This window comes from Nanorana parkeri, unplaced genomic scaffold (genome assembly GCF_000935625.1).
Source record: "Nanorana parkeri isolate BGI_ZX_2015 unplaced genomic scaffold, ASM93562v1 scaffold535, whole genome shotgun sequence".
Classification (NCBI taxonomy): domain Eukaryota; kingdom Metazoa; phylum Chordata; class Amphibia; order Anura; family Dicroglossidae; genus Nanorana; species Nanorana parkeri.
Genome location: NW_017306803.1, coordinates 773,572 through 784,513, shown reverse-complemented (window position 1 = coordinate 784,513; position 10,942 = coordinate 773,572). Strand labels below are relative to the sequence as shown.

The 10,942-nt window shown below is 40.1% G+C and overlaps 1 protein-coding gene across 4 annotated transcripts in view; it reads left to right on the top strand.

Annotated features, from left to right (window-relative positions):
• The window catches only part of SIPA1L1 (signal induced proliferation associated 1 like 1), a 148,865-nt gene that overhangs the window by 55,726 nt on the left and 82,197 nt on the right, over positions 1-10,942 (top strand). For all 4 annotated transcript variants that reach the window (XM_018561638.1, XM_018561637.1, XM_018561636.1 and 1 more), the window contains exon 3: positions 6,768-6,898. In XM_018561638.1, coding sequence (XP_018417140.1) covers positions 6,768-6,898 — 131 coding nt within the window. The remainder of the gene's footprint in view (positions 1-6,767; positions 6,899-10,942) is intronic.

Sequence of the window (10,942 nt, the reverse complement as noted above, 5' to 3'; positions counted from 1 at the left end):
CATTAACCCTTTAATCAAAGCAGTCTTGCTCAAAAGAGAGAAAACATTTTAAGTAATACAAGCTGTTAACTATATTTTGTATGGGAGAGTTTCACATGATGGCAATGTGTATATTTATAGTAACATCTAATATTCAATCATCCTGTTGCTATGCAGTCTTGCCAGCAGTATATCTAGAAGAATACGATTACAGCAGCTAATTACAAGCTACAGCAGGAGCTTTTTTTTCCAGTCCTAAATATACTGAATAAAATCCTTCATATAGAATGTCGTCATTGATAAATTTGAAGGAGCTTTTAATAAAGCATAGGTGCATTAGTCTTTCGTATGTTAGTATTCTAGCCATCTCCCATCCACAAGTTATAGGGCCAGCTTTTGGTTTTAACTGTTTATTGCACACAGAAATGCTAATTTATGGGAGGATACTTGCAGGCCGAATCACTCATTGACTTCTTAAATCTTTTTGGAGTTTCAGTTTTAAAAACTCCCCGCAGGAAATCTTTGGTTTGCCCCCCCACAGGGCCTGTGACCATGATTCTACCTGCTACGACAAGTCGATTTCCACTGTTCTTGCTGTGTTTGCTTTAAAGTAACCTGAAGGAAAACTCCTTTTTTGCTAAAACAAAATATATAACCTATATCATTACTACACAATCCATTTTGTGATGTAGAGCTATTAAAAATACCTCTCCATTTCAGTTTGCCGTTGTAATTTTTTCAAAACTAAGTGAAACTATATCAAACAACAGCAATCATGTTTGTGTTCTTGTGTGAATGGTTCCCTGCTCTTCGCAGTATGGGGTTTAAGGTGAAATTTTAGGCACCCAGAGCAGTGATCATAGGTTTCTTGCAGTGAGTCTTTCATCTTTTGTGATGCACTGGCCAAGGTGGTGCATGTCTGAGAAGGTGACAAGACGCATGACATTGAGGAATTTGGTGCCGTGGTCAAGCATGCTTTCAGTTGAAATTAAGTTTTCTAAAATCTGTGGAGTGTACATACCGTAGAAGGGGGAATTTAATTTTTTTCAAGATAATTGAGTTTAACTTTTATTAAAATAAAAAAAAAAAGCTTCCTTCAGATTGGCAACGGTATGTTGGCCAGACCGGCTGTTTGAGTACAGTTTTCTGTCTTGTGAGGCATTTGAGGTCAGTGGTTGATTCAACCAATTAACATCTACCCAAAACAAAAAATTTCAGTTTTGGGTTTACTTTTTTCCCAACTTTTGAATGTTCCTTTCCAAATTAAAATGAAAACATAATATCCAGAGGTCACCAGAGACACTACATTGTCTGGCTAAAGTGGCAACTTTTTTTGTAAATCTGTCATTTATGTGCCAGTGTTTTACACAAAGGGGTTCTACAGCAGTTACGTACAATACACCTTGCTCGGGGTGAGGCATTCCCAGCCCCGCCCCTAACCTATCCCCAAGCTAGTGTAAAGGAGGAAGGGAGGAGCCTCCCTGTCCCTCACTTGCTCCTCACTGCTGAGGTGCTCCGTCCATGGCAGGTTACACAGCGGGCAGGATTTCCCTGTTGGGTAACCTGTTAGATGCCGATCTGAATGGAGAAAAAGCTGTCAGCTTCAGACATGAAGCGGACAGCTTTTTCCTCCATAATTCTAGGCGAGGCTCTGCCTCCCCTGACCGCACTTCCCTTTTCTACAGAGTTCTCTTGTTGAATAGTCCGGTTTTAATGGAGTGTCCTCTTCAGCATAATAGTGCCTTGTCAGTAGTTAAATGTCAGGACATATACGTTGTTATATCTAAGAGCACTGGCATTGATGTAGTGAGTCACATATCAGTCTGAAATGCTCAGGAGAAGTGTCATGATTGTTTTTCTTCAGACAAGCATGAACTTCTTAAACTGATGCATTGTGTGAAGACATGTCACATTGCCCTTCGTTTCCCTGATCTCAGGACTGCTATTTTTACCTACCCTCCCACATCACTTTCTGACAACAGCTAATGAAGGATTTTAACACAATCAGCCCACTTATTTGATCACTGAATTTAACCTAAGAGCTCTTCTCAAATTACAGTGGTATAATTTAATACAAAACTATTTACGCGATTGTGCAGTTCTTTTTTATAGTTTGCATTTTGTTGTCAGTAAATTCTATCTCCAGGGTAGACAAGCCAGTTGCTGAAATACATTTCCTCTGGCTTAATATCATGGCAAATGCAGTTTAGCTGCAGTTGTAGAATGGAATGTTTTCCATTCCTAGCAACTTTGATGTGGAGTTACTCTGTCCATATGTAACTGTTGAAAGTACACAGTAAAACATCTCTGTCAAACTTGACCGTTTGCAACCTTAGGGTTGAGCTCTTAATATTTTTTTACAGCACAAGCCACGTTGCAGCAAGACGCACCTTTTTTAATGTGATTTGGTTATTTATCATGTTGCATATCAGTCCTTATATCTGTGGAGCTTTCCTCTACCAAGTGCACATCCGCATTTGGACTTGTTCAACTAGTTGAACCATTTGAAAACCCAGAAACAAAAATGTAATATTTTGCAGCTTACCATTTCTTTGGTCTCTGCATTATTTTATTTTTTTTCCTTTCCTTGGGCAGTTCTTCCCCCTTTATTTTCACCTGGTTATTATGTGACTAACACTTCCTGTCCTTGGGTGGCAACGTTTACCTGCTCCACTATTGAAACATTTCTTGCTGTTTATAATTGCCTGATAATGATCTAAAGCAGGGGTGGGGAACCTCTGGGCCACGGAATCGATTGGTTTGGCCCTCCGGCTACCCTAGTATGACCTGCAGACTGGAAGGGGTGATCCGCCCCACCCCGCCTGCAGCGTTGGACACATTAGGCCCAGCTCACTCCATCCCTCCTTTCCAATCCTCTCCTCGCTTCCTGTCGTCCTCTACTCCCTGCCACGTGCAGCACCTGGAGCTGCTCAGCCCGCACTGACAGGCTGTATCTGCTGGCTGACATAGAAAAATTTGTCTGTGGAGGTGTTTCTGCATGTTATCTGCATGTCATTGCAGTGTCACTCTCAGGTGAGCTGTGCGGGGTCTCAGGTGGGCAACATTATTAATAATACCAGCCAATATCAGGCACCAAAGAGAAACAGTTCCAGCCATCCCATTAGGGGTGAGTTAATGAAACGTTTGACCAAATATAGCACACTAATTTTTAGTTGATAATTTTGTATGACCCGTGAATGATGTTATAAATATCCAAATGGCCCTTGGCAGGAAAAAGGTTCCCCACCCAAGGTCTAAAGAGACTCAATTATTATTGTCTCTATCAGACACAATAAAGTTCACATGAATCAAAGATTGAATATGTGCTGACCATAAGGCCTTGTGTCAATGGGCAAGTATGTGGGCATGCAAAACCCACTCAGGGCAGGTTAGAATGGAGTCAGCTGTCGGTCTGGTGCGATTCCCTGGGATCGGCACTGTGACTGCAAACGCAAACCTGGGGCTGTGCATTGTAGCATGGTCAATAGTGGTGAATCCAGCCTGTTACGCTGCCATTTTCAAGTTCTCCGTCCTAAAAATAGGAAGTAAATGCAAGCTGTTCAAATATCTTCTGGATGTAGCTTTTGTAGATCTCCATTAGGTAATCTACAAAAGCTACATCCAGAAGATATTGAAATAACTCGGGAGTAACTCGGGCTTGCAGTGTTGCCAGCTGGTAAATATTGTATCGCACCTCTGTGGTTATAATGTTACTGAAGATCTCACTTAAGTCAAATGTGTTTGGATGACATCTGCCAATGGTGTTCACGTTATCCACAGGGTTTTTTTAAGCATGTTTTATAGATTTACAACTTGTGATCCTATAGGTTATGTTATTTTAAGATGCTATTTAGTAATTTGACCTATAGCCAGTTTAAAAAAAAATTTTTTTAATTGATGTCTGTGATCACATTGGGGAGACCTTTCTTCCCGTGTTATCACTAGCCTAGAAAGTAAAAGGAATCTGTCAGACGTACAGAATACTGTTAAATCATATGCTTTAGTAGACCTAGAAAGGGTTACAACTTCTGTCTATTTATGTTCCTGTTGGTGTTCCCTTCCTGTGCTGTCACTGGGAAAGAAGGTTTATAAGCATGTACACCACAAAAACTGAGAGAGGTTTTACCCTCTTTATTAAAAACTTTATAAAAAAAAAAGGTTGTAGTTTTGCTTTAAAGATGGGACAAATCTAATATGACACAGGTTCCTAACTTGGCAGGACTACTCAATTTTTTATATACAATTAGATTCCCGAGCCTTCATTAAACAGGTCTGCCAGTACCTTTACAAACCTGCATGGATAATTTCTTGACATGTCAGGATATACAGCAACAGTAGAGTTCTCTGCCAGTGGGGAAATGACACTTGTGCGTCCAAAGAATTTGGAAACATGAAAGTGGTTTTGCGTGTTTTGACTTTTCATGTTACATTTTTTTATTTAAAATTGTGTTTATATAATATTAAATCCATTAAAAGACTTGGCTTCCATATACATTTATGAACCTGGCAGTTATCAGCATGCTTTTCTGGTCTCGTATACATCCACATGGGAAAAAAACAAGTTTATTAAAGGGAAACCCGCATCATGCCATTATGGCAAAATGCAAGTTGTATTTTATGTCTTTGCTGCACTTAATCTCATTTAAGAACACATTTTGCAATAGCTTGTGCAGAGTTTATAATAGCAGAGCCATTTAGAGGTCTAATTAAAACCCAAGAGTTTCATCTCAGTGTTTCTATGTGGGAGGGATTTTACTATGGCGATGGGCTAATCACCAAAAACAAACAAAAAAGTGTTGCAATCTGTAACCACCTTAAATAAAGATCATTGGAAGCTACTGGAATCAGTCATATATCTATGCCCATCGCCATCATTTCTTGTTCTTTGTTGACAAATGAAGCAAAGAACGGTAAGCTATTATTTGTTCAAGGGAACAGCTTTGTCTGTTTCTGGTTCAACACTGCTTAGTTATGACATGCTTGGGAGGACTGGAAATGGTAGAGAGCATGTCTGCCATTTAATAGTCAACATTTGATTTGGTTTTCTAGTGTAAAAACTAGGGATGCACCGATACTAGTAGCGATGTTGAGTATTTGGGCGAGTACTCACCCAAATGCTCCGTTGCCTAGCACGATACCTCAGGTATCAGGAAGCCGGGCAGCTTGCAATGTTTTGCTCCCTCGTCACCTCATGACAAGGGAACATGGAGCTGGCTTCCCGGCCGACCAGGAAGCCGGGCGCCACGTCATTACATGGCACCCGGCTTTCTGATTGGCCAGAAAGCCGGCTCCGTGCTTTCTCGGCACCTAGTGACGTGAAGCATGGGGACGGCTTCCCTGCGAGTCATTACACTCCGCCTGGCTTCCTTAATGGGTCTTTCGGTATCGGCGAGTACCGGAAAAAAAATATCGGTACTCGCTACCGAAATACCGGTATTTGTGCATCCCTAGTAAAAACCGGTAATGTGTGTCCCAGAGTATACAATATGACCCCAACAGAAGTAAACTTTAAAGTGGAATGCCCATCAACGTCTTTTTTTGATGGCCAAAGCTCGCCATATACTGGTAGATTTTTGCATGAATGTTTATACGAAAAATCTCATCACAAATTTGATGAATGATCGAAAAATAAATTTAAAAATTTGATTTTGAACGAATGGAGTTTCTCAAACAAAAACCACATTCACGGTTTTCAGAATTTCAGTCATTTTAATTCTCCAGCCTGCTTTTTGATTTTTTTTTTTTGCCCCCATCACTATGGTCAAAAACATTAGTTGGTTTGACCCCGTTAACTATTAGAAAATCAAACAAATATTCCAAAAACAAATTTTCCCAAACTAATTTCTACATGTATATGACCAGTAAGTCTTTACATGTGCCTATTACAGAGGCAGATCATCCTACAATAGTACTTTGTAGGGATGCACCGATACTGGTATTTTGGTACCGAGTACCGATAATTTTTTTTCGGTACTCGCTGATACCAATTACCGAGTAACGGAAGTCCCATTCAGGAATGCTAGGTGGTGTTTAATGACTCGCCACCTGGCTTTCTGATTAGCCGGGCAGTGTGTAAAGAGTCGCCACCCGGCTTCCCGATTAGCAAGAAAGTCCCCTCTTACCTTAGTATGTGCAGCCTGTCACCCCCGGGGCCTCTCCAGCGAGAACGCGGCCTTCGCACATACTAAGGTAAGGTAACCTTACCTCACGAGGCCAGCTTCCTGATTGGCAAGCTTCCCGACCAATCAGGAAGTCATTACACGCTGCCCGGCTTCCTGATTGGCCGGGAAGTCGGCTCCATGCTCTCTCATCACAAGTGACGAGAGAGCATGGAGCCGCTTCCCGTCAATCGCGAAACCGGGCAGCGTGTAATGACGGGCTGCCCGGCTTCCTGATACCGGAAGTACTTGTGCTAGGCATCGGAGCATTTGGGCGAGTACGAGTACTTGCCCAAATACTCGGAATCAGCACCGATATCGATACTAGTATCGGTATTGGTGCATCCCTAGTACTCTGTGTATGTAATGCTTTCCAAACATGGTTGCCCACCAGGAGAATTACTGTAATTAAATGTAGTTCTTTGTGCACCAATGTAAAGTGACACAAAACCCAACAATGGAGGAAGTGTATACTGAACTGCTCAGCTCAGTGCTTATTGCGGCATCCTTACTGTTAGAGGTCACTTGGGGGAGGAAAGGTGACTGCATGATTTACACTCGTGTACATTCACCTACATGATGGTGATTTGTTTTATTTTGTAATGTTGCTGATGTTACTCTCATTTTTAGAGCACTGGAACTATTTTGGCTCAGATGAGAATCTCGGTCCTGTAGCTGTAAGCATTCGGAGAGAAAAACTGGAAGATGCTAAAGAAACTGGTCCCCAGTATAATTATCGAATGATTTTCAGAACTAGTGAGGTGAGTATATCTGGATGTTTACTGTATTATATGAATGCTTAAAGAATTAACCATAAAGTATATTTTATTGCACATTTATTTTTTTGATGTACTGCATTGATTTGCATATAGCCTTAACCTTTTATCCCATAGTTCTCCTAAGGGTCACAGGAGGACATATACTAACCTCCTCTCCTGACCCAAAGCTCAGTATATCGCAAACTACAGCTCGCGATATACTGAGAGCACCGCAGCCGGGACGGATCCTGACAATGATGTTGAGATCCACCCAGCTGCGTGAGTGACAGCTGGCTCTGCCTATCTAGAGGCAGAGTCAGCTGTGCCCGTCCCCTCCCCCGTCCATTCCTCCTGTCAGCGCTGGAGGATCAGAGCGGGGAGGGGGGAATCTCTGCGGGGAGTGGCGTCTGACAGTTACCGCCGTCTGCAGGGAGATGATCGGAAAGTGAGCAAGCGACGGTATGCGTTCGCTCACTTCCCGATCTACAGAGTCGGCCTGTGTCAGTTCCATTGTCATAAGTGGGCTCGGGCTATGAGAGTGAGTGAAAATCACTCACCTCATAGTTCTCCTTTAATGTATTACACTCTCCCACCATTGTCTGTGAAGCATGAAATTGCATGATATTTTTTCTCAGAAGTAATCCTTCCTGAATCAGTTGAGTGAAGATGCAACCTCTAGCTCTTAATGTTATCCTTTTTATGCAGTCCAAGTTCCCCACAACTTGGCTGATGGTTCAATGTGGTGCACATACAATCATGCAAGAGATGTTAAAATCTTTTGCTTTTATTGAAATGTGTATGGTTATCCCAAACAGTCCCTAGGTGACTGTAAACAGGTGTATTCTCAGTATTCAGTAAAGGATGCTTATTGCATTGTCTGACATACAGATGACGCTTTTTATTGTTGTGAAAATAAATCATTTTCAATTAAGCTGTACAGTGATTGATTTTATTTTAACCTGAAAATATGCAGTTAGTTTAATATGTAATTGCACCATTTGCCTTTGAACCCTTCTTATAATGACCCTAGAGTGTTCCATTATTTCCCGAGAGCTTCAGTTGGGGTTAATTTATATCTTTGTGATATTCTGCATTGCAGTGTTTAGTTTTACCACAGGTAAATGCAGGAGTGTTCAAACATATACATTCATATCTTTTTATGACTGGAGCAGGTCATGTGTATATTGACGGGAGCAGGGCTCCCGTCAATATACTTTGCTGACTTTGAGAGAAATCAAGGCCCTGTTTACAGGCTGGGCTTAGGATCTAAGTGGTTCCATGTGGACACGTGTAGTTAATAATTTGGCAGCAGCACAAGGATGTCTGCACCATTGTTAACCTTTAGTCCCTTTTGGATCAGGTTAGTTTCACTTATACACATTAAATGAATCTTCAGTGGTTGTTAAAAGTACATGGTAATGCTCAATAGTACATGTGAACATATACTGATTTGCACATAGATAGGAATGAACCTTAATAGATGTCATCTGGCAGTATCTGGCATTGTGAATTGATCATGCAAATATAACCTCCTTAATACAGCAAGCATGCCACAGATTGATAGGGTTGTTGTTGTAATTTACATTGGGATGTATGCACCAAAAAGTACCCAGTTAGCCCTTAGTAAGATGTTTCCACTAGAGGCATGTGACCTGTAACTTATAACTATGTGTAGTTGAGGTGAACAGTCCAGCTGTCTATATTCTCTGAGAATGTGACAAAAGAAGGTGTGGGTTTACATGTCTTCAGGGTACATTCTTGTAGGAAATGGGATCTGTAATTGAAAAAGGAAATTATCTTAAAAAATGGCCCTCCAGCTGTAGATGTCTGTCTACATTCACTGCAAACAACGCAGTCTACAAATACATTTCTTACAGAACGAGCTGTTCTTAAATAAGCCAGTTTATCTTTTTTATGGCCAAGATGTATTGCTGGTTAAAAATTTACATTTCAAAATATTGACAGACCTTTGGAGAGATCCAATCAAATAATCTGTTTATTCTTTGATTGAATTATTTCTATTTTAAAGTAGAGAATACAATTGTACATGAATTGCAGTACAAATGATCAGGCCAACTAATATTTAAATAACTATTACACATGAATAATATACTGTATAATAATATAAAAAAGTTAAAAAGAAATAACAATAAAAAAAAGATGATAGATATATAGTGTGAAGTGCAAAATCTAGCTATTTTATTCAGTTGTCCAGACGTCCATTAAAGAAATTGCCCCTCTCTTGCTCTTCTGGTATTTCTTCAGGAAAATCTGCAACAGGGACACAGACATCAGTAGAGAACTGACAAGGAACTCTAGCCTTCCCACACTCTACTACTGTTCTCTTCTGTTGTCGCCAGGACAGAAAGTCCCGGCCAGTGCACCATTTAGAAAAGAAAAAAAAAGAACGTGAACAAAGATCTCTCTAATGGAGCTGTGTAAAGATGACATGGGTTTTAACCCTTTCCCACTCTATCCCAATAAAAAAAGAGTTTTTGCTGAATGTATACTTCAAGGTGGTACAGTTGGCTTCCTGTTCAGTAACCATACCATCATCTTATACCAGCTGTCATTTGACGGCCTCCTTTGCCTAGGAAAGCAGCTACGTTAGAACATTACTACAAAGCATAGTTAACTTTATTATAAGTTCAGTTCTGTGAAAGCGAGTTTATTTTTGCATACAAAGCTGTTACTGTTGATGCTAATTCTTTCACATACTTTGTAAAACTTTCTTTTTGTGGGGCAGGTTTTAAAGTAAAAATATTTTTCATTATTAGACACATGTACAAAAGTAGAAGTGGTTTGTTTTCTTCTGCCTGTGTCTCAGGGCTACATTTTCATTTACTTTACCCTATATTATTTTCTTTAGTTTTTATGTTTTTCTGACCTTTTAAAAATGTCCATAAGTGCCTTGAAGCTTGAAATTGAAGTGATGGCAGTGTGAAGGTACCCTTCTACCTTCTTAAAGAAGTATACAAATGCAACCAGTTCATAAACTATGATTCTCATGATTAAAAAAAGTTCTCAAATGCTGTCAAGGAGCTTTATCTTCAGTCTTAGGACTAAGTGCCATAGCGTGAAAGTATCAAGGCTTGTTTTTGTTCTTGCTGTAAGGTGTTTTTTTTAATAAAGACTTTTGGTGCTCTACTCCAATTTGTGGATACTATTTGTGCATATTTATCAATGTACAGCTGGGCAAGACTGATGAGTTGGAAGTAAGGAGGCAGCGTGGATTAACGTTTGCGTACAAGAAGCCTTTTGTTCTGGTGCCATGTGCACATATTTGTTGTTGTACCCAAAATTGCGTTGCAGTATTAATTGTATTGGAAAATAGGGATTTGCTGTTCCGGTTGAAGTTACATGATTATACAACACATACTTAATCCTACATAGTGGACCTATGGGGTATGCTTGCTTCTGGTCCACTCTTAGCACATCTTTGAGATTCTCTTTGTTATGCACAGACACATTTACTTGACATTACATTTTTTCAAATTATTCACATGCTAACTGTTGCAGTTGCATGTTTTCCCCTCATGTAGTTACAAAAATGCATTGGTAGGCAGAAATAGAAATCTGTTTTTTTTTTCCCCCCACCTTATTATTCTGTGGTGTTCATGCATTATTTAAATTTTAGCTTTTTTTTATCCTAAGAATCGACCTTGATCAATGGCCAGTAATGTTTCCCAGTGTATACTTTGGAATGTGTCGTACACCTTCTGGAGGACTGGACAGTATGAAATGTTATTGAAAAAATGTGTTCTATTTCTCCTGGTTTGTTTTATCTGTTCTTGATCCCTTTCTCACATTCCGGAAATGCTTTAGACTTACAGCACGTGGGCAGACTGTCTGACTGCTTAAGTGACCCCTTAAGTACGTGGATAGGTTGCATTAATGATTTGAGGTCAGGGATATGACAAGCTACAGGGTATGTACCTAGACAAAGCTCCTATTACCTAAAATATAGCAGAATGCTTTTTATAGATTGTGTGCAAGGCCGTCAGCTTTGTTACACATTACAATCACAATATTTTGTTATATATATAT